At 43.4% G+C, this 22,451-nt stretch overlaps 1 protein-coding gene across 1 annotated transcript in view; it reads left to right on the plus strand.

The window, feature by feature from the left end:
• Positions 1-22,451, plus strand: part of SUSD6 (sushi domain containing 6) — a 55,909-nt gene that overhangs the window by 29,776 nt on the left and 3,682 nt on the right. Inside the window, exons 3-5 of the mRNA XM_040412642.1 lie at positions 5,245-5,442; positions 5,525-5,663; positions 13,592-14,013. Of these exons, the coding sequence (XP_040268576.1) occupies positions 5,245-5,442; positions 5,525-5,663; positions 13,592-14,013 (759 nt within the window). The remainder of the gene's footprint in view (positions 1-5,244; positions 5,443-5,524; positions 5,664-13,591; positions 14,014-22,451) is intronic.

Raw genomic sequence — 22,451 nt, forward strand, 5'->3', positions numbered from 1 at the left:
AATAGTGCCATCCACAGATCCGCCTCCCCTAAATAGTGCCATCAACAGATCCCCCTCCCCGACGCTCACAGGAGAACATTTATAAACTAATCATTGCTAATCTCTTTACTGGATATCTTACTCTGTCTTGACTCTTAGCTCTGGTAACAGCAGGCAGTGCGGGCGGAGCTCACTCACTGACGTCACGCGCCTGCACCGCCTAGTGGGAGGAGCAGGCGCGTGACGTCAGTGAGTGAGCTCCGCCCGCACTGCCTGCTGTTACCAGAGCTCAAGACAGAGTAAGATATCCAGTAAAGAGATTAGCAATGATTAAAGTTAAAGTTATTTATTAGTTTATAAATGTTCTCCTGTGAGCGGCATGGCCCTGTATATTCTAACCCCCAGGCAAGCGTCCCTGTCACCATGGGAACGCCTGGGGGTTAGAATATACCATCGGATTTGAGTTTTTACGATCTCACTGAGATCGTGAAAACACAGATCCAATGGTATATTCTAACACCCAGGCAAGCGTCCCCGTCACCATGGGAACACCTGGGGGTTAGAATTTACCATCGGATCTTCTGAGTATACCGGCGGCAACATATAAGACGGATGGGACAGGGGCAAACAAGGCATTTTGCCGCCCCATTGGCAAGTGCCGCCCTAGGCAAATGCCTTGTTTGCTTCGTGATAGATACACCACTGCTTGCAGGTTACACTGCATCTTCATAGTGAAAGATTCCCTTTTAATATGCAGAAATAATTTCATAATCTGATTAGGGAAGTTGTGTAATTTTTTTTATAACTGGTGTTCTAGTTCAAGCTGTTCTGAAAATTTCTGTTGAATTTCCATGAAACCGATTTCAAGTGTTTGTGTGACCATTTTCAGGTGTGTAATCGTGTAGGTTTATTTTTTTTGTGTGCCTGTTTTTGCCATTTTTTCATTAGCTAGCTTTGAAGTGAATGGGGGAGATTTATCAAACTAGTGTAAAACTGGCTCAGTTGCCCATAGCACCCAATCAGATTCCACCTTTCAGGAATGAACGCTAGTTTCTGATCACTGTTCTGGGTAGATAACGTGAGTCTGTGCAGGTACACCCCCCCAACTGGTTACCTCCCTCTGTACCCTTACTGCAGACTGCTAGCCATTCATTCATAGCGTCTAATAGAAATAATACAGGAATGACACAACATAGAGCCATAAGAATAGAGTCTGCAGAATTGTTATTACATGGGGAATGCATGAAGCTATTAAAACAGGCATGTCAGGAGAGGTGATAGATCCTCTTTAAAACAAAGTGTTAGAACTAATCTACTTTGGGTCTATGATCCGCCGCTCGATTCGCTCAACACTAGTCATTAATATCAGATCGGCATGGATCCGACTCGCAGACCCCCTCAGGCCACCTTTTTGGAGTAGCAGGTAGTGCTGCTGTACAGCTCACCAAGCACAGCGTCATCCATTGTATAGTGGCTGTGCTCTGTATTGCTGCTAACTTGGGTGGGACGGAGCTGCGCCTGTGACATCACTGTTCTAGGAAGAGGCCTAATCATGGGTGGAAAGCTGCAGCCTCTTCAATCATCTGATTGGACGGGGCGTTGGGAGTCAGACCCCTTTCCCCCCCATTGATCTGATATTGGTGACCTATCCTGAGAATAGGCCGTCAATATCAAATTCCTAGAAATCCCCTTTAATAAAAATAAATGGCCTAGTTAAGTAAGCAGTATATTATAAACCAGGTCAGACATGATAGTTTCCTCCTCTGAGGCTAGTTTCAGATTGCCAAATGTTAGGATTGGTATTACCCTCTGTGGTTCTACTGAACGAACTTAAATCACAAGGAGGTTTGGGTTTTAGGTTATGGGGTACCCCCTTCTGGGGTCAGGTACCCCATACCAGCAGTATGGTCACTTTGGATAGCTCTGCTGGACTCTACACAGCCACGCTTTTGTTTGGTTCTGTATGGCAGTGGGAGCATGTTTTCTGACCCGCATTACTCATGTGTCTGTTCTTGCTCCTTCTTTCCCCTTCCTCGCAGTTCTGACTTCTTTTGGCTTGTTACCCTCTCGCTCCCTGCCCCCTCGATGGTATGTTTTCATGAGTGTGGTTTCCTGCCGTTATTGATGTTCTGCCTCAGCTGCTGGAACCACATAAATGTCCTCCTCAGAAGCCGAGTGTCTGCGCGGCCCATGGTAGAGATGGCGGTGTGTTCTCAGCTGTTCAGGCCACGTGGACAGTTCACACTAAGCCTGGGGTCCTGAGGGAACAGACCATCTGCTCTAGCAGACATTACAGATCTGTTGCAATCGGCCTGTCTCGGCTTGCTCACGGCTTCCCTTTTGTAGTGCACTTCTCATTTGCACTTAGAGATTAAAAAAATGTGGTTTCCTTAGTAAGATTGCAGACATTTTTTTTTCCGGTCTTTGATAAGACCCTGTGCTGCCGGAGGAAGCGCCTAATTACACAGGCCTAGTAATAAATGCAAGTTCGACAGTCCATGCGCCCAGAGTGAAAACTATGCCAGCCCAAATTGGAGTCGTTTTCACTTCTCTTTTACACCAGTTTTCAGGTGTAAACGTTAGTGGGGGGGGGGGGGGGGGGCAATTTTCCAGGCCCAACCCATACTCCGAAGTGGCGAGGATGCTGTAAAAACGCCTGTGTGACACAATATTGTCGTTTGGGCTTTTAAAAAGTAACAAAAAGGGATCTTGCAATTTTTTTTTTTTTTTTACACCAAAAACTGTTGCAGCGGTTGTATGTACCAACACGAGACATTTTATTGCAGACTGCTGGAAATGCATTCATTAAAGGGGTATCCCGGATGTTTAAAGTTATGCCGTATGCTGTGAAAAGGGGTTAACTATTAGATCGCTCATACCACAGGGGGGGCTCCCTGAAATGAATGGGGTGGCAGGTCAGGCATGTACACTTCCACTCCATTCATCTCTATGAAGTTCTGGAGACGGCAGAGCACTATGCTCAGCTATTTCCAGAACGCCTAAGGCCTCTTTCACACTTGCGCTGTCCGGATCCGGCGTGTACTCCATTTGCCGGAATTACACGCCAGATCCGGAAAAACGCAAGTGAACTGAAAGCATTTGAAGACGGATCCGTCTTCAAAATGCGTTCAGTGTTACTATGGCAGCCAGGACGCTATTAAAGTCCTGGTTGCCATAGTAGGAGCGGGGAGCGGGGGAGCGGTATACTTACAGTCCGTGCGGCTCCCGGGGCGCTCCAGAATGACGTCAGAGCGCCCCATGCGCATGGATGACGTGTCCATGCGATCACGTCATCCATGCGCGTGGGGCGCCCTGACGTCACTCTGGAGCGCCCGGGGAGCCGCACGGACGGTAAGTATGCTGCTCCCCCGCTCCCCACTACACTTTACCATGGCTGCCAGGACTTTAGCGTCTTGGCAGCCATGGTAACCATTCAGAAAAAGCTAAACGTCGGATCCGGCAATGCGCCGAAACGACGTTTAGCTTAAGGCCGGATCCGGATTAATGCCTTTCAATGGGCATTAATTCCGGATCCGGCCTTGCGGCAAGTCTTCAGGATTTTTGGCCGGAGCAAAAAGCGCAGCATGCTGCGGTATTTTCTCCGGTCAAAAAACTTTCCGGTCCGGAACTGAAGACATCCTGATGCATCCTGAACGGATTTCTCTCCATTCAGAATGCATTAGGATAAAACTGATCAGGATTCTTCCAGCATAGAGCCCCGACGACGGAACTCTATGCCGGAAGAAAACAACGCAAGTGTGAAAGAGCCCTAATACCGAAAATGAACTGAGACTCGACGGGTAGATCATCAAAAAATTAATTCTTTATTAAATACAAGTTACATATATAAAATGAGAACATGATACATCAGATAAAAAATTGCCTGCACCTGAGGAGGTATATCAGCACGTGTATATCGAGGAAAAAGGGACGGGAGAGGGACGGAGACCAAAGGTAAATCATCTAGCTAAATGCTGTGCGTAAATCCGTGACCACAGTTGATATGTAAACATATAACACCCAAAGGGTATAAAGTGCAAGTGAGAAAACCGGTCTGTTTGTTGATGTGGAGATTTCTCTTGTTTTTCTCACTTGCACTTTATACCCTTTGGGTGTTATATGTTTACATATCAACTGTGGTCACGGATTTACGCACTGCATTTAGCTAGATGATTTACCTTTTGGTCTCCCTCCCTCTCCCGTCCCTTTTTCCTCGATATATACGTGCTGATATACCTCCTCAGGTGCAGGCAATTTTTTATCTGATGTATCATGTTCTCACTTTATATATGTGACTTGTATTTAATAAAAAAAAATATTTTTTGATGATCTCCCCGTCGAGTCTCAGTTCATTTTCGGTATTGGGTGTATTTATGTACACCGAGTGGGTTTGTACCTATTTTTTAGGGTCTTTTTTACAAAGTACATTTATAGATTACTTGTATGTCTATGTTCTTTGTAACCTGTATATAATTATTATTTCCAGAACGTGCATAGAGTGCATGTCCAGCCTGATGATCCGTTCATTTTGTGCGGTCCCAAGGGGTACAAGGTTCCTGTTCTCAAGATCTGTGAGCCCCCACCAATCTAAGTTATCCCCTATCGTTTGGATAGAGGATAGCGTCTGACAACCTTAATACCCCTTTAACTTTAGTAGGAATAATAGAGGAATGGCACAACATAATTATATGAAAAGATGCTCCAAAATTATTATTACAATGGGAATGCAAGTAGTTACTAAAACAGACATGTCAGGGGTGGTGGCAGGTCATTTTTAATATTTTTTTTTAATATTGTCATACCGTATATTTTATACAATGAATGTCTGTGGTTAGAGCTGCACTGGGCCTGCTTAGCCATTGTAGGACGGTTGAGATTTTTTCTGAAACATGGGGGGCAATTTCAACTTTGTGTCAATTGGCGCTCGTTTTTACCTGGCCTGATGCACACTGAATAGGGGAGAAGAGCTCATCACTATGATCGTTCGTTCCCCATTCAGTGTGCATATTGGTAATTTTTCAGGTCATGCAGAACCTCAATTCCATATATCAGATGATCAGCACTTTACACATCAGGTAATGATCAGGAGCTTTTTCATTCCGGATTATCGAGTAAGAGTGCTAAAAGTCGATTCCTTCATGTGATATGTGGCCAAGTGCTTATCCACTTTACATTACATTACATTACCCTTATTGCTGATTATCTAGCGCAGTGGATATTCTGAAGTGCCAGCTCTTATGTCTTCTTATGTGTTTTTACAATCAGTATGCCCTCCGCCTCCGGAGCCTGAAAATGGGGGATTCATATGTCACCCTCCACACTGTGAAAAGCCCTTCACCTCGGGCAGTGTTATCGAGTACTTCTGTGCAGAAGGATACATGTTGAAAGGCGACTACAAATTCCTAACCTGCAAGAATGGAGCCTGGAACCCACCTATGGGAGTAAGCTGCAGACTTAGCCAAGGTAAGTCGTCTTGTCCGCCCCAGCGTCCCTGTTCAGTGCAATGTTTCGAGCAGTATTGCTAATTCTTCACTTTGTTTTTCAGAAACCAATAGAAATACCAGCTTCGGTGTCCCAACGCTCTCAATCGTTGCCTCGACTGCAAGCTCAGTGGCCTTGATATTGCTCCTTATTGTATTGTTTGTTCTTCTACAGCCCAAAATCAAGTCCTTTCAGCATAGCAGGTAGGTGAATGTGTATGTACACATGTAGTGTGATTCGCTTTGGCAAGTTGATTATCTGCAGTCAGTGAAATCTAATAAATGTAGCCCCGTATGACTAATAGTTTCTGTAAAACCAGAAAAACCAATGTCTGTACTTGCGGCAATTGGAAGATTAACAACTAGTAAGTGACTGGTAAAAGCTTCATTTACTCCCCAACCCCAATAAGAGGAGCGTCGCCTGAATAGGGACTTAAAGGGAAGCTCTCACATTGACAACGCGAGGAGGTCCGATCCATGATTGACAGCTATCTGTATACACAGTCACTCACTGATGGTCACACACACAACTTCCCTAATCAGACTAATATGAAATTATTTTAGCTTATTTCTACATATTAAAGGGAACCTGTCACTATGAAAATGCAGTGTAATCTTTTAACCCCTTAGTGACCACCCATACGTGTTTTTACGGCGGTCACTAAGGGGCCTTAGGCTGGGCCGCCGCGTTTTTACGGCGGCCCAGTTTAAGCGCTGCACGGCTCCCCCGTGCAGCGGGGAGCGCGGACCTGGCTCTCACATGAGAGCCAGGTCCCTGCTCTAATAGCCCCGACCGGCAGGAGTGCCAATCCGGGCTGTTTAACCCTTTACATGCCGGGCGCAATGGCGCCCGCTGCATGTAAAGAGGTGACAGAGGGAGCAGACTCCCTCTGTCTCCCATCAGCACCCCGAAAATGCGATCGCGGGGTGCTGATGTGCTGGGAAGCTTACCTCTCTTCCGATCAGGGCCCCGAGCCTGTCTTCAGTTATTTCCAGCAGGCTGTGCCTCTCTGGCGCAGCCTGCTGGTCAATGTTTGAATAGCATTGCTATTGAAATGCAATGCATTATAGAGATAATGCATTACATTTTAAAAGCAATCAAAATACTGTATATTATAGTCCCCTTGTGGGACTATTAAGTAGTAAAAAAAAATAGAAAAAAAATACACATTTATTAAATAAAAAAAATTCCATAAAATAAAAAAATATGCATTTTTTTCCATTGAAAATACGCTTTTCAATGAAAAAAATTGCAAAAAGAAAATATCCCCCATATGTTTGGTATTGCCGCGTCCGTAATGACTGGGACTACATAAATATTACATAAATTATCCCCTATGGTGAATGCCGTAAAAAATAAAAAAAAGACAGAATTTCGAATTTATTCTTAGTTTCCACCGAAAAAAAACGTAATAACAAGCGATCAAAAAGCGGCATTTACTCGAAAATCATACCAATGAAAAATACAAGTCGTCTTTCAAAAATCAAGCCCTCACACAATTCCATATAAAAAAAAAAAAAAGTTATGGGTCTTGTGAAGTGGCAATGCAAAATCATTTTTTTGGTTAATAAAAGGTGTTTTATTGCAAAAAAAAAGTAGTAAAACGTAAACAAAATTATAAGTATTTAGTATCACTGTAATCGTACTGACCCAGAGAATAAAGATATTATGTTATTTGTACCGAAAAATAAACGTCAAAAAATGTATAATGTAAAAACGCAGTGGTAGTATTGCTATTTTTCCCCATCTCCCTCCCAGAAAGAGTTAATAAAAGTTAATCAGAAAGTTATGTGTACCCCAAAATGGCACCATTAAAAACTACAACTTGTCCCGTAAAAAACAATCCCTCATAAAGCTATATAGATGAAAAAATAAAAAAGTTATAGCTCTTGGAACGAGACCATAAAAAAAGGAAGAAAAACGCTTGGTCATAAAGGCCCAAACAGGCTTGGTCACTAAGGGGTTAATACATAAAACTCTATAACATGCTGCATACAGCTCAGACACCTTGTGACTGGTTCCCTTTACAGTAATTGACCAAGGTTATAAAAATATGGCTGTCTTCATCCAAAAACAGTTCTGCTTGGTTCTATTGAAGTGAATAAGCTATGCTGCAATGAGGGTTGAGCGAATCCGCCAGAGTTATGAAGAGGCGCCAGCCTTTTAGACCATTTTCTGCGTCTAAAACAGGCGTAGAAAATGGTAAATGAGAAGGGCCTAGGGCCCGTCCCCTTCACTGCCACACCCGCAATATTAGACCTGGCGTGAGCGGGAAAAGGTTGCAGATAGCGGCCCCTGAAATTCGCCTAATTTAGGCGTATTTCAGATTAACCCCTTCCCGCATTATCATGTACGTGAGCGAATGTGGCTCCTTGCCGGATCCTCACGTGCATGTACGTGATGGTATCGGGCGGATGCAGGAGCTGCACCCGCCTGATCTGCAGAACTGGCCCGGCTGTTACTGATAGCTGGGCCCCTGCTGCATCCGCCGGCATCGGTGTGTGCGTTGATGCTGGCGGATTAACCCTTTTACGTGCGATGGTCAGCGCTGACCACGGCACGTGCGGGTTATACAGAGGGAGGGGGCTCCCTCTGACTCCATTGCCCCCCCCCCCCCCACTCTGCGCTGGCAGGAGGTCAATGGTTGCCATGGCAGCCCCGATGCCTTACACAGGCATCAGAGCTGCCAGCCTACGGAAGCCCAGGAGATCCAGCCTGAGCGCTGGGTCTCCTAGGCAACTCTCAGCATCTCACTGTGTGAGACGCTGACACTTCAATTCAGTTTCATTGAAACAGGGATCAAACCCTGAAAAGATCCCACAGTGGGACAAATATAAAAAGTAAAATAAAGTGAAAAAAAGTGTTTTTTTAAATAATAAAAATTTAAGTTTCAAGTAATTAAAAAAGCGTCCTTTTTGCAAAATAAAGTAAAATTTTTTTTAAATAAAATAAGCGGAAAAAGAAAAGTAAACATATTACGTATCGCCGCGTCCGTATAAACCGACTCTATAAAAATATCACATGACCTAACCCCTCAGGTGAACACTGTCAAATAGTACAAATCTAACCATCACCTCACCCCGCAAAAAAATGAGCTCCTACCTAAAACAATCGCCCAAAAAATAAAAAAAACTATGGCTCTTAGACTATGGAGACACTAAAACATGATTTTATTTTTTTATTAATGGCCGGCTTTATATGTTTTACAAATAAATTTTATTTTAAAATATAAAACACTCCTAAAATCAACATAAACAAATGACCCCCATTAATACCTCATAGTCATCACTTTAAACATTGTAACTTATTTGATCTCAGTTCCTCCTAGGGTTCCCGTTGCGGAGCTCACGCAATACACCCGAACCTCTATTTACATGCAGCGATCCAAGTCCTAGATTTCCACAATGCATCAGTGGAGTTCATGCGCTACGGATCTTTTGGCACTCTGTATTCCACTTTCCACATACCATCTATCCCGTGCATGCACAGATTTAATGCGTTGCATATTAGTCTCTCTTACCAGCGCTGTCCTTCTCTCTTCCCGAGATTGCTGGACGTAATTGCGCTTGTGCCGGCACTCAGATTTCTGCGCATGCGAGGTTCAAATGTCCAGACACCAACCTCGTTATGTGACATGTTTTTCCTTCTTTTAATGGAGGATCTTGCCGACTTTTCAATTATCGCTGCGTTTTTCTTTCCAAACGCTTTTCGAAACCCCCAAGGTTTCTTCTTTAGTGGTTCAAAGTATGGAGGGAAAATGAGAGTTTTATCTCCATTTATACTGGGTCCGCATTATTTAAGACCCGTACTGGATTGTATTAGATCGGTTAATTACTGAAAACATGGACTGGATCAAATATGTTTTTATGGTCTCATTTACATGCTGCGGTTTTCCATCACGATGCTTATGTCTTCCTAAACCCTAAAAATGCTTAGCGATGATTCTACATTTTTGTTAGTATAAAATGTTACATATTGGATGGCCTATATGTGCTCTTGTTAGTGACGTTTATACAAATATATCATCCACCTATTAATAAAAAAAAATAGTTCCTGAAGGTCGATATGGGTACTCTGTATCCATACAGAAAATCCATAAGAATACATATAAAACTTGTAGAAAAATATATAAAAATATCTAGCCTAGTTTTTGTTAAGGTTGCGAAGTTTGCAGATGACCTAACAGTAGTTGGGGATGAGTCTGCATATAGACATGAAGTGAGACTGCTTTCCTCCTGGTGCAGCAACAACTACTTGGAACTTAATGCTCTTAAGACCATAGAGATGATAATAGACTTTAGGAGATCTCCCCTAACACCCCCCCCCCCCCCCCCCAGGATGGATCTACTGTAACCCGAGTAGAGTCATTCAAGTTTCTTGGGACCACAATTTCCAACAACCTAAAATGGATCAACAATACTGTCACTCACTATCATCAAGAAAGCGCAACAGAGGATGTACCACCTACGACAGCTGAAAAAGTTTGGCCTACCACAAAAATTAATGGGGCAGTTCTACACCGCGATCATCGAATCCATCATGACATCATCTATGATTGTATGGTTCGGTTCCTGCTCCGTATTAGAAAAGGTGAGACTGCAGCGCATCATCTGAACAGCAGAAAGGATAATTGGCTGTAGCTTACCTTCTCTGCAGGATCTTCACGCTAGCAGGTGTAGGAAGAGAGCGGCTAAGATTGCCTCCGACCCCTCTCACCCTGCTCACGCCATCTTCCAGCCTATGCCTTCAGGGTGAGATACCGTTCAGTGGCTACTAAAACTTCCAGGCACAGGAACAGCTTTTTCCCTCAGGCAGTTATCTTTCTTAATGCAGAACCACGCTAAAGCTGCTATGACTTGGAAACATTACAGCATAGAACTGAAAACGAACACTACTCCCTGTTTATTGCCACTAAAACGTACATACTGTCCTTGTCCTGCACTATCCATACTGTCTGTCCTTGTCCTGCACTATCCATACTGTCTGTCCTTGCCCTGCACTATCCATACTGTCTGTCCTTGCCCTGCACTATCCATACTGTCTGTCCTTGCCCTGCACTATCCATACTGTCTGTCCTTGCCCTGCACTATCCATACTCTGTCAAGCAACTGCCAAGTCATATTCCTTGTAAGTGCAAACTTATTTGGCCAAATTGATTCTGATTCTAAATGGAGATAAAACTCTCATGTTCCCTCCATACTTTGAACCACTGAAGAAGAAACCTTGGCGGTTTCAAAACGCATTTGGAAAGAAAAACGCAGCAATAATTAAAATGTCGGCAAGATCCTCCATTAAAAGAAGGAAAAACATGTCACATAACGAGGTTAGCGTCCAGACGTTCGTACCTTGCATGCGCTGAAATCTGAGTGCCGGCACGAGCGCAATTACGTCCAGAAATCTCGGGAAGAGAAAAGGACATATGGACAAATAAGCCACGTATGTATATATAAAGAAATACCATAGATTACATCGCAGAGACATCTCCAGCGCTGGTAAGAGAGACTAATATACAACGCATTAAATCTGTGCATGCACGGGATACATGGTATGTGGAAAGTGAAATGCAGAGTGGCAAAAGATCCGTAGAGCATGAACTCCACTGATGCATTGTGGAAATCTAGGACTTGGATCGCTGCATGTAAATAGAGGTTCGGGTGTATTGCGTGAGCTCCGCAACGGGAACCCTAGGAGGAACTGAGATCAAATAAGTTACAATGTTTAAAGTAATGACTATGAGGTATTAATGGGGGTTATGTGTTTATGTTGATTTTAGGAGTGTTTTATATTTTAAAATAAAATGTGGTTGTGAAACATATAAAGCCGGCCATTAATTGAATACTTTAGTACTGCGGCTAGGTGGTATAGCAGGATGTGCTATATTTTGGTGAGCGCTTCATAACAATTGTATGCATTATTCAATGATTTTATTTTTTTTGTTTCAAAAATATTGGTGTATAAAACTATAATAAATAAAAAATAAAAAGTAGACATATTAGGTATTGCCACATCCGTAACGACCTGCTCTATAAAAATATCACATGATTTAACCCCTCAGGTGAACACCGTAAAAGAAAAAAGCCTTTTTTTGTTACCTTACATCACAAAAAGTGTAATACCAAGAGATTTAAAAAGTTATACGCACCACAAAATCATACCAATCAAACCATCATCTCATCCTGCAAAAAATGAGACTCTACCTAAGACAATCGCCCAAAAAAAAAAAAAAAACTATGGCTCTCATAATATGGAGACACTAAATCATGATTTTTTTTTTTGCTTAAAAAATTCTGTTTATTGTGTAAAACTTTAATAAATAAAAAAAGTATACTTATTAGTTATCGCTGCGTCCGTAATAACCTGCTGTATAAAAATATCACATGACCTAACCCCTCAGATAAACACTGTAAAAAATATAAAAATAATAAAAGCGATCATAAAGTCATAAAAATTGTACCAATAAAAACCGTCATCTCATCCCGCAATAAATGAGACCCTAAATAAGACAGTCGCCCAAAAATAAAAATAAACTATGGCTTTCAGAATATGGATGCTTTATTATGTAAAACTGAAACAAACAACCAAAAAAGTAGTCATATTTGGTATTGTTCCAAAAAAACTGCCACCTTATCCTGTAGTTTCCAAAATGGGGTCATTTTTTGGAGTTTCTACTCTAGGGGTGCATCAGGGGGTCTTCAAATGTGACATGGCCCTCCAAAAACCATATGGCAGTCCTTTCCTTCTGCGCCCTGCCGTGTGTCCGTACAGCAGTTTACGACCACATATGGGGTGTTTCTGAAATCTACAGAATCAGGGCTATAAATATTGAGTTTTGTTTGGCTGTTAACCCTAGCTTTGTTACTGGAAAAAATTGATTTAAAATGGAAAATCTCCCCAAAAAGTGAAATTCTGAAATTTCATCTCCATTTTCCTTTAATTCTTGTGGAGCACCTAAAGGGTTAACAAAGTTTGTAAAATACCTTGAGGGGTGTAGTTTTCTAAAATTGGGTCATGTTTGGGTGGTTTCTATTATGTAAGCCTCACAAAGTGACTTCAGACCTGAACTGGTCCTTTTTTAAAAAGTTTTTTTTTGGAAATTTTCGGAAAAATTTCACAATTTACTTCTAAGCCTTGTAACGTCCCCAAAAATAAATAAAATGGCATTCACAAAATGATCCAAACATGAAGTACATATGGGGAATGTAAAGTAATAACAATTTATGGAGGCATTACTGTCTATAAAAACTAGCTTGGTCTTGAAGGGGTTAATAAAGGACTTACCGTATGTCCTTCAGAAGGAATGCCTTTTGTGCTATATCCTTACCACGTGTCAAATGTATTATATATATATATATATATAATGGCATTATCCTTGATTCATTGTCTCTCCATCTGGGGCTTTTTGTTAATGTAGAAACCACTTATTAAAAAATAAACTTTTAATAAAGATTCTTCTGCAAAGTTAACCTGGCCATACACATGAGAGAAGTGTCAGCCGAATGTTCATCCTCAATCCTCCTATTCCATATGCATGCTCAGCCAATCACGCGTGTTTAATGAATGGGGAGAGGGTAGAAAACTGCTGCCATGTTCCTCTGGTAGCTGTTTATCTTCCCACTAACAAAAGGAGTTGTCCGTTTTTTTTTTTTTTTTTAAAGTAAAGGGTTAAACATTTTTGTTGTTTTGACAGTGAGCTGGGACAAAGTGCCAACCTCAGGTGGCCGCGCTTACAGAATCTGCCAAGGGGACTGGTACTCTGTAGCGTAGCAGAACAAGCTGCCTCCATGGCTCAGGAGTTAACGCTGTTTTTACGTAGCTCCTATTCACTGCAGTGGGAGAAATGGAAAGCACGGAGCACCTGCCAGCTCGGCAGTTTACGTAAGCTCAACTATCTGGGACCACTGGGAAATCAGCAAGATGGGACAAGATTTTTGGGGATTGGACAAGCATCTTGCTTTTTTGCGACTGACTGAGCAGTCATTTCCTTCATGCCATGAGGGACCAGGCAGTACAAACATATATCATATTAAACAGATGGCAACCCCTTTAAGCATGTATTAAAAGTTGATGCAGACTGTGTTGCAGGTAGTGCTTTATGTGTAAGATTACTTACTTAATGTCTTGTCTCTTGCAGGCGTGATGCATGTGTGCCAGGGGAACAAGTGTCCATCATGGTGGATGGTGTGCAAGTCGCCCTTCCTTCTTACGAAGAAGCCGTGTATGGCAGTGCAGGAAACTGCATCCCTTCTGCCAGTTCTCGTGTACAGATAGTATTATCTGAAGGACCAGGGGAGGATCAGGACATACAGCAGGAGGTGCCTCTCTCCGACACCAGGGGACAGTCTATGGGAAGCATTCATGTCACAGGCCAAACAAGTACTGCCCAGCAGTACCCAGCAGGCAGCACACAGCGCTCAGAGACTGTGATGGTCCACCAGACCTCTTCCCAGTGGGCCGCAGGAGCAGAGAGCAGGACATTAGGACAGGAAGGAGCAGAATCTGAAACCAGTGATGTGCAGAGCCTCCTGTCCCTGTCCTCTGAGGAATACACAGATGGTGAGTAGCTTCACATTACATGCTTGGAGAATTTTACAATTCTAGTTTCCAACAACCGGACATCCTGTACCCCTAATCGCTTCAGAAAGAACGCTTAAAATACGATTGGGAAGGGGGGAATTATCCACTTCTGTCCATCTGTGTGTCTGATATTAGTGCTCATTGCCGTTCATAATTAGGGCAGAGTTCCTGTACTAGACACAGCCCATGATTGAAATTGGCACCATTTTTTATTTTATTTTTCTAATTTTGGACAACCCTTTTTAATTACTTAAAGGGGTATTCCCATGACAGACAATGGGGGGCATATCGCTAGGATATTGATAGGTGCAGGTCGCACCTCTGGGACCAGCACCTACAACGACAACGGAGCGGGGAGAGCTGTGGCTGGAGGACCCTGGATTTCCCAAGGTCCCTCCACCACCAAGTGCTGCTCCCATAGAAGTGAATGGGAGCGCACACCGCGCATGCGCGGCCCCTGCTCCCATTCATTTCTATGGGGCAGTCGGAAATAGCCGAGCAAGTGCTCGCCTATTTTCGGTGGCCTCATAGAAATGAATGGAGGGAGACTGCTCATGCGCAGTGCGCCCCTCCGTTCATTTCCCCGCTCCGTTCTTATTGTAGGTGCGGGTCGCAGAGGTGGGACCCGCACCTCTCAGACAATGGGGGCACATCCTAGCGATATGCCCCCATTGTCTGTGATGGGAATACCCCTTTAATCACACTTGCATAAACATTGTTAAAGGGGTTGTGTCCCATAATGGCAGCTTATCATCTAGCTACAGGATAGGACACGTGTCTGATCACAAGAACGGGGGTCCTGCGTTCCCTGTTAGTATGAAGCTGTAGCTGAATTTGTGCACTCTGCGCCGTTCAAACTGTATGGGAGTGCTGAAGGATAGTAGAGTACAGGTCTGTCCCCAGCAATGGATAATAACTCTATAATAAAATAGTATGCGCAAAGCTCCAAAGCAGCCAGACTCATGTCATTTATCTTGTGGTAGCTGTCTTAAGAAAGGGGGGGCAGATTTACAAATTTTAAAGGCAGTGTAATACTGCCGACGATTGCCTGATGAACGGGCACACACTCGTTCTTTGGGCAATTCTGATTTGTAGGCATGCTTAAAAATCAGCGCTTTTTGGCGGCAGATTGCTATTAGACGGGACTATTACCTCCTATTGGTCACTGCTTGTACCAAAAAAATGACAACTATTATCCTTTGCTGGGGATACACAGCTGACTATTGTACTCTACTATTCTTCAGCACTCCCATACAGTTTGAATGAAGCAGAGTGCAAACCACTGGACAGCATGGGGACAAGCGATGGCATAGCGGCTGCTCCTTCCCATGCTGCGCAGAAAATTGCTGCATGTAATAGCAGTGGTCTCCCTCCCGACAAACGCTTGCTGATCTGCCTGTCTAATACAGGCTTAAGTGTAAACCTATTTCGGGCAGATTAGCAGGGGCAAACGTTCCTACGAACGTTCATTTCCGATAATCTGCTTGTCTAAAGGTGCAGCCGATCAAGTAAGGGTACTTTCACACTTGCGTTGTTTGATTCCGGCAGGCAGTTCCATTGCCTGAACTGCCTGCCTGATCAGGCAAACTGTATGCAAACGCATGTCATTTTTCTGACTGATTAGGCATTTTTCAGACTGATCAGGATCCTGATCAGTCTGAAAAATGCCTGATCAGTCAGAAAAATGCATTGCAATACCGTATCCGTTTTTCCGGTGTCATCAGGCAAAACGGATCCAGTATAAATTTTTTTCTCATTTTTAACCACCTCAGCCCCTATAGCTTAAACACCCTGAAAGACCAGGCCACTTTTTACACTTCTGACCTACACTACTTTCACTGTTTATTGCTCGGTCATGCAACTTACCACCCAAATGAATTTTACCTCCTTTTCTTCTCACTAATAGAGCTTTCATTTGGTGGTATTTCATTGCTGCTGACATTTTTACTTTTTTTGTTATTAATCGAAATTTAACGATTTTTTTGCAAATAAATGACATTTTTCACTTTCAGTTGTAAAATTTTGCAAAAAAAACGACATCCATATATAAATTTTGCTCTAAATTTATTGTTATACATGTCTTTGATAAAAAAAAAATGTTTGGGTAAAAAAAAAATGGTTTGGGTAAAAGTTATAGCGTTTACAAACTATGGTACAAAAATGTGAATTTCCGCTTTTTGAAGCAGCTCTGACTTTCTGAGCACCTGTCATGTTTCCTGAGGTTCTACAATGGCCAGACAGTACAAACACCCCACAAATGACCCCATTTCGGAAAGTAGACACCCTAAGGTATTCGCTGATGGGCATAGTGAGTTCATAGAACTTTTGATTTTTTGTCACAAGTTAGCGGAAAATGATGATTTTTTTTTTTTTTTTTTTTTCTTACAAAGTCTCATATTCCACTAATTGTGACAAAAAATAAAAAGTTCTATGAACTCACTATGCCCATCAGTGAATACCTTTGGGTGTCTTCTTTCCAAAATGGGGTCACTTGTGGGGTAGTTATACTGCCCTGGCATTCTAGGGGCCCAAATGTGTGGTAAGGAGTTTGAAATCAAATTCTGTAAAAAATGGCCAGTGAAATCCGAAAGGTGCTCTTTGGAATGTGGGCCCCTTTGCCCACCTAGGCTGCAAAAAAGTTTCACACATGTGGTATCTCCGTATTCAGGAGAAGTTGGGGAATGTGTTTTGGGGTGTCATTTTAAATCTAGCATGCTGGGTGAGATAAATATCTTGGTCAAATGCCAACTTTGTATAAAAAAATGGGAAAAATTGTCTTTTGCCAAGATATTTCTCTCACCCAGCATGGGTATATGTAAAATGACACCCCAAAACACATTCCCCAACTTCTCCTGAGTACGGAGATACCAGATGTGTGACACTTTTTTGCAGCCTAGGTGGGCAAAGGGGCCCATATTCCAAAGAGCACCTTTCGGATTTCACCGGTCATTTTTTACAGAATTTGATTTCAAACTCCTTACCACACATTTGGGCCCCTAGAATGCCAGGGCAGTATAACTACCCCACAAGTGACCCCATTTTGGAAAGAAGACACCTCAAGGTATTCGCTGATGGGCATAGTGAGTTCATGGAAGTTTTTATTTTTTGTCACAAGTTAGTGGAATATGAGACTTTGTAAGAAAAAAAATAAAATAAAAAAATCATCATTTTCCACTAACTTGTGACAAAAAATAAAAAATTCTAGGAACTCGCCATGCCCCTCACGGAATACCTTGGGGTGTCTTCTTTCCAAAATGGGGTCACTTATGGGGTAGTTATACTGCCCTGGCATTTTCCAGGGGCCCTAATATGTGGTAAGTAGGTAAATGACCTGTGAAATCCGAAAGGTGCTCTTTGGAATGTGGGCCCCTTTGCCCACCTAGGCTGCAAAAAAGTGCCACACATGTGGTATCGCCGTACTCGGGAGAAGTTGGGGAATGTGTTTTGGGGTGTCATTTTACATATACCCATGCTGGGTGAGATAAATATCTTGGTCAAATGCCAACTTTGTATAAAAAAATGGGAAAAGTTGTCTTTTGCCAAGATATTTCTCTCACCCAGCATGGGTATATGTAAAATGACACCCCAAAACACATTCCCCAACTTCTCCTGAGTACGGCGATACCACATGTGTGACACTTTTTTGCAGCCTAGATGTGCAAAGGGGCCCACATTCCTTTTATGAGGGCATTTTTAGACATTTGGATCCCAGACTTCTTCTCACGCTTTAGGGCCCCTAGAATGCCAGGGCAGTATAAATACCCCACATGTGACCCCATTTTGGAAAGAAGACACCCCAAGGTATTCAATGAGGGGCATGGCGAGTTCATAGAAATTTTTTTTTTTTGGCACAAGTTAGCGGAAATTGATTTTATTTATTTTTTTCTCACAAAGTCTCCCTTTCCGCTAACTTGGGACAAAAATTTCAATCTTTCATGGACTCAATATGCCCCTCACGGAATACCTGGGGGTGTCTTCTTTCCGAAATGGGGTCACATGTGGGGTATTTATACTGCCCTGGCATTCTAGGGGCCCTAAAGCGTGAGAAGAAGTCTGGAATATAAATGTCTAAAAAATTTTACGCGTTTGGATTTCGTGAGGGGTATGGTGAGTTCATGTGAGATTTAATTTTTTGACACAAGTTAGTGGAATATGAGACTTTGTAAGAAAAAAAAAAATATTTCCGCTAACTTGGGCCAAAAAAATGTCTGAATGGAGCCTTACAGAGGGGTGATCAATGACAGGGGGGTGATCAGGGAGTCTATATGGGGTGATCACCACAGTCATTGATCACGCCCCTGTAAGGCTCTATTCAGACGTCCGTATGCGTTTTGCGGATCCGATCCATCTATCAGTGGATCCGTAAAAATCATGCGGACATCTGAATGGAGCTTTACAGGGGGGTAATCAATGACAGGGGGGTGATCAGGGAGTCTATATGGGGTGATCACCACAGTCATTGATCACGCCCCTGTAAGGCTCCATTCAGACGTCCGTATGCGTTTTGCGGATCCGATCCATCTATCAGTGGATCCGTAAAAATCATGCGGACATCTGAATGGAGCTTTACAGGGGGGTGATCAATGACAGGGGGGTAATCAATGACAGGGGGGTAATCAGGGAGTCTATATGGGGTGATCACCACAGTCATTGATCACGTCCCTGTAAGGCTCCATTCAGACGTCCGTATGCGTTTTGCGGATCCGATCCATCTATCAGTGGAGCCGTAAAAATCATGCGGACATCTGAATGGAGCTTTACAGGGGGGTGATCAATGACGGGGGGGTGATCAGGGGTGATCAAGGGTGAATAAGGGGTTAATAAGTGACAGGGGGGGGGGGGGGGTGTAGTGTAGTGGTGCTTGGTGCAACATATTACTGAGCTGCCTGTGTCCTCTGGTGGTCGATCCAAACAAAGGGGACCACCAGAGGACCAGGTAGCAGGTATATTACCGTTCCGATCCTGTGAACGCGCGCGCCTGTGTGCGCGCGTTCACAGGAAATCTCGCGTCTCGCGAGATGACGCGTAGATGCGTGACTGTGCGCAGCGCTGCCACCTCCGGAACGCGAATCTGCGTTAGGCGGTCCGGAGGTGGTTAAAGGTCTGCGGATGCGCAGACTGGAAGGACGGATCCGGCATTCCGGTATTCTGAATGCCGGATCCGGCACTAATACATTCCTATGGAAAAAAATGCTGGATCCGGCATTCAGGCAAGTCTTCCGTTTTTTTCGTCGGAGATAAAACCGTAGCATGCTACGGTTTTCTTTTGCCTGATCAGTCAAAATGACTGAACTGAAGACATCCTGATGCATCCTGAACGGATTACTCTCCATTAGGGCTGCAGCTAACGATTATTTGAATAATCGATTAGTTGTCGATAATTTAATCGATTAATCGGGGGAAAAACACAAAAATTAAAAAAAAAGAGGTTTATATGATTTTACTTGAAAAATTATGTTCAAAGGCCATATTAAAACAAATTGTGGATGGCACTGTTATGGGGGATCTGTGGATGGCACTGTTATGGGGGATCTGTGGATGGCACTGTTATGGGGATCTGTGGGTTGCACTGTTATGGAGGGGATCTGTGGGTGGCACTGTTATGGGGAGGGGGATCTGTGCACTGTTATGGGGAGGGGGGATCTGTGGATGACACTATATAGCATCTTATGCTTTATGTGTCATCCACAGATCCCCCTCCCCATAACAGTGCCATACACAGATCCCCCCTCCCCATAACAGTGCCATTCACAGATCCCCCCTCCCCATAACAGTGCCATTCACAGATCCCCCCTCCCCATAACAGTGCCATACACAGATCCCCCCTCCCCATAACAGTGCCATTCACAGATCCCCCCTCCCCATAACAGTGCCATACACAGATCCCCCCTCCCCATAACAGTGCCATACACAGATCCCCCCTCCCCATAACAGTGCCATACACAGATCCCCCCTCCCCATAACAGTGCCATACACAGATCCCCCCTCCCCATAACAGTGCCATACACAGATCCCCCTCCCCATAGCAGTGCCATACACAGATCCCCCTCCCCATAACAGCCCCGGCCCCGCTGCTCACAGCAGACTATTCCGGCAGTAACTTTTACTCAGCATCAGCGCATCTTTATTACCTTACAATGAAGCTCCGGTAACAGGCAGAGCGGGCGGCGGCGTAACCTCACTCACTCACGTGACGCACCTGCTCCGTCCACTTTATGAATGAAGGAGGCGGAGCAGGCGCGTCATGTGAGTAAGTAACGTTACGCCGCCATCCGCTCTGTCTGTTACTGGAGCTTCATTGTAAAGTAAAATAAAGATGGAGTGATTTAAAGTAAACCGCCCGCATAGCAACGAATTAGCGATTATTCGATAACTGGATTCGTCGACAACGAATCCCGTTATCGAATATTATCGATAGTCGATTAATCATTGCAGCCCTACTCTCCATTCAGAATGCATGGGGATATGCCCGATCAGGTCTTTTCCGGTATAGAGCCCCTGTGACAGAACTCTATGCCGGAAAAGAAAAACGCTAGTGTGAAAGTACCCTAAGTTGTTATTTCTGGGCAGCACGCTGCTACCCAGAAACAATGCAGCTGTATGAGGATGAGAGATTGCTCATTGTCATACCGTGGAGGTGATCACTGCATGTAAATGCAGAGCTTCACCTCCATTGAATGAACAGCTAGTTGTCTGGAAGGATCGCTTCCTTCCAAATAATTGTCTGCTCCTCGGGCCGTGTTAACCCACCAATAGTCTAAAAATGTGGCATATTTATCACAGTGGTTGATGCTGGATGATGAGTCTAGTGCACCTTTAGACTGTCTAGTTTATATCCCCTATTAGTGGCTTACCATACTATGTGCCAAAATTCTGACACAATTTTGGTGCACGGTATCCCTCCTTAGGTCACTCCTCTTGTGGAGCATGGCCCAAACAATGTCTGAGGCATTTAATAAATCTGGTGCACGGCCTGTGTGCTAGAATTCTGGTGCGTTTTCAATAGTAAATCTGCCCCATTGTGTGCGGCCTTCGGGGAAGAGCTATCTATGGTCAGTAACAAGGTCAGGCAATCTTGTATGATTTAACTTACATATTACTTTTTTTTTAAGCACTACCAATTCTATTACATCAAATCATAGAAATGCAATATGTATATCGCACAGTAAAATGCTGTACGTTTTTTCCCAGTAAAACATGAATGTGTCCACCAATGATGGATTTACCGTACAGTTTTTTTCCCGTGTTTTTTTTTTTTTTTTTTACATCATTTGAGTATACATTTATAGTTTATTGGGGGGAAAAATGGACAGGATTGTGTCATATACATTTCAGTTATGATTCCTCCCCTGTTTTCTTGTTGACGTCTTTTTGGTATTTGCTTGCCTTGTGTATACAGGGAGTGCAGAATTATTAGGCAAGTTGTATTTTTGAGGATTAATTTTATTATTGAACAACAACCATGTTCTCAATGAACCCAAAAAACTCATTAATATCAAAGCTGAATATTTTTGGAAGTAGTTTTTAGTTTGTTTTTAGTTTTAGCTATTTTAGGGGGATATCTGTGTGTGCAGGTGACTATTACTGTGCATAATTATTAGGCAACTTAACAAAAAACAGATATATACCCATTTCAATTATTTATTTTTACCAGTGAAACCAATATAACATCTCAACATTCACAAATATACATTTCTGACATTCAAAAACAAAAACAAATCAGTGACCAATATAGCCACCTTTCTTTGCAAGGACACTCAAAAGCCTGCCATCCATGGATTCTGTCAGTGTTTTGATCTGTTCACCATCAACATTGCGTGCAGCAGCAACCACAGCCTCCCAGACACTGTTCAGAAAGGTGTACCGTTTTCCCTCCTTGTAAATCTCACATTTGATGATGGACCACAGGTTCTCAATGGGGTTCAGATCAGGTGAACAAGGAGGCCATGTCATTAGATTTTCTTCTTTTATACCCTTTCTTGCCAGCCACGCTGTGGAGTACTTGGACGCGTGTGATGGAGCATTGTCCTGCATGGAAATCATGTTTTTCTTGAAGGATGCAGACTTCTTCCTGTACCACTGCTTGAAGAAGGTGTCTTCCAGAAACTGGCAGTAGGACTGGGAGTTGAGCTTGACTCCATCCTCAACCTGAAAAGGCCCCACAAGCTCATCTTTGGTGATACCAGCCCAAACCAGTACTCCACCTCCACCTTGCTGGCGTCTGAGTCGGACTGGAGCTCTCTGCCCTTTACCAATCCAGCCACGGGCCCATCCATCTGGCCCATCAAGACTCACTCTCATTTCATCAGTCCATAAAACCTTAGAAAAATCAGTCTTGAGATATTTCTTGGCCCAGTCTTGACGTTTCAGCTTGTGTGTCTTGTTCAGTGGTGGTCGTCTTTCAGCCTTTCTTACCT

Source organism: Bufo bufo, chromosome 11 (genome assembly GCF_905171765.1).
Source record: "Bufo bufo chromosome 11, aBufBuf1.1, whole genome shotgun sequence".
Lineage (NCBI taxonomy): Eukaryota > Metazoa > Chordata > Amphibia > Anura > Bufonidae > Bufo > Bufo bufo.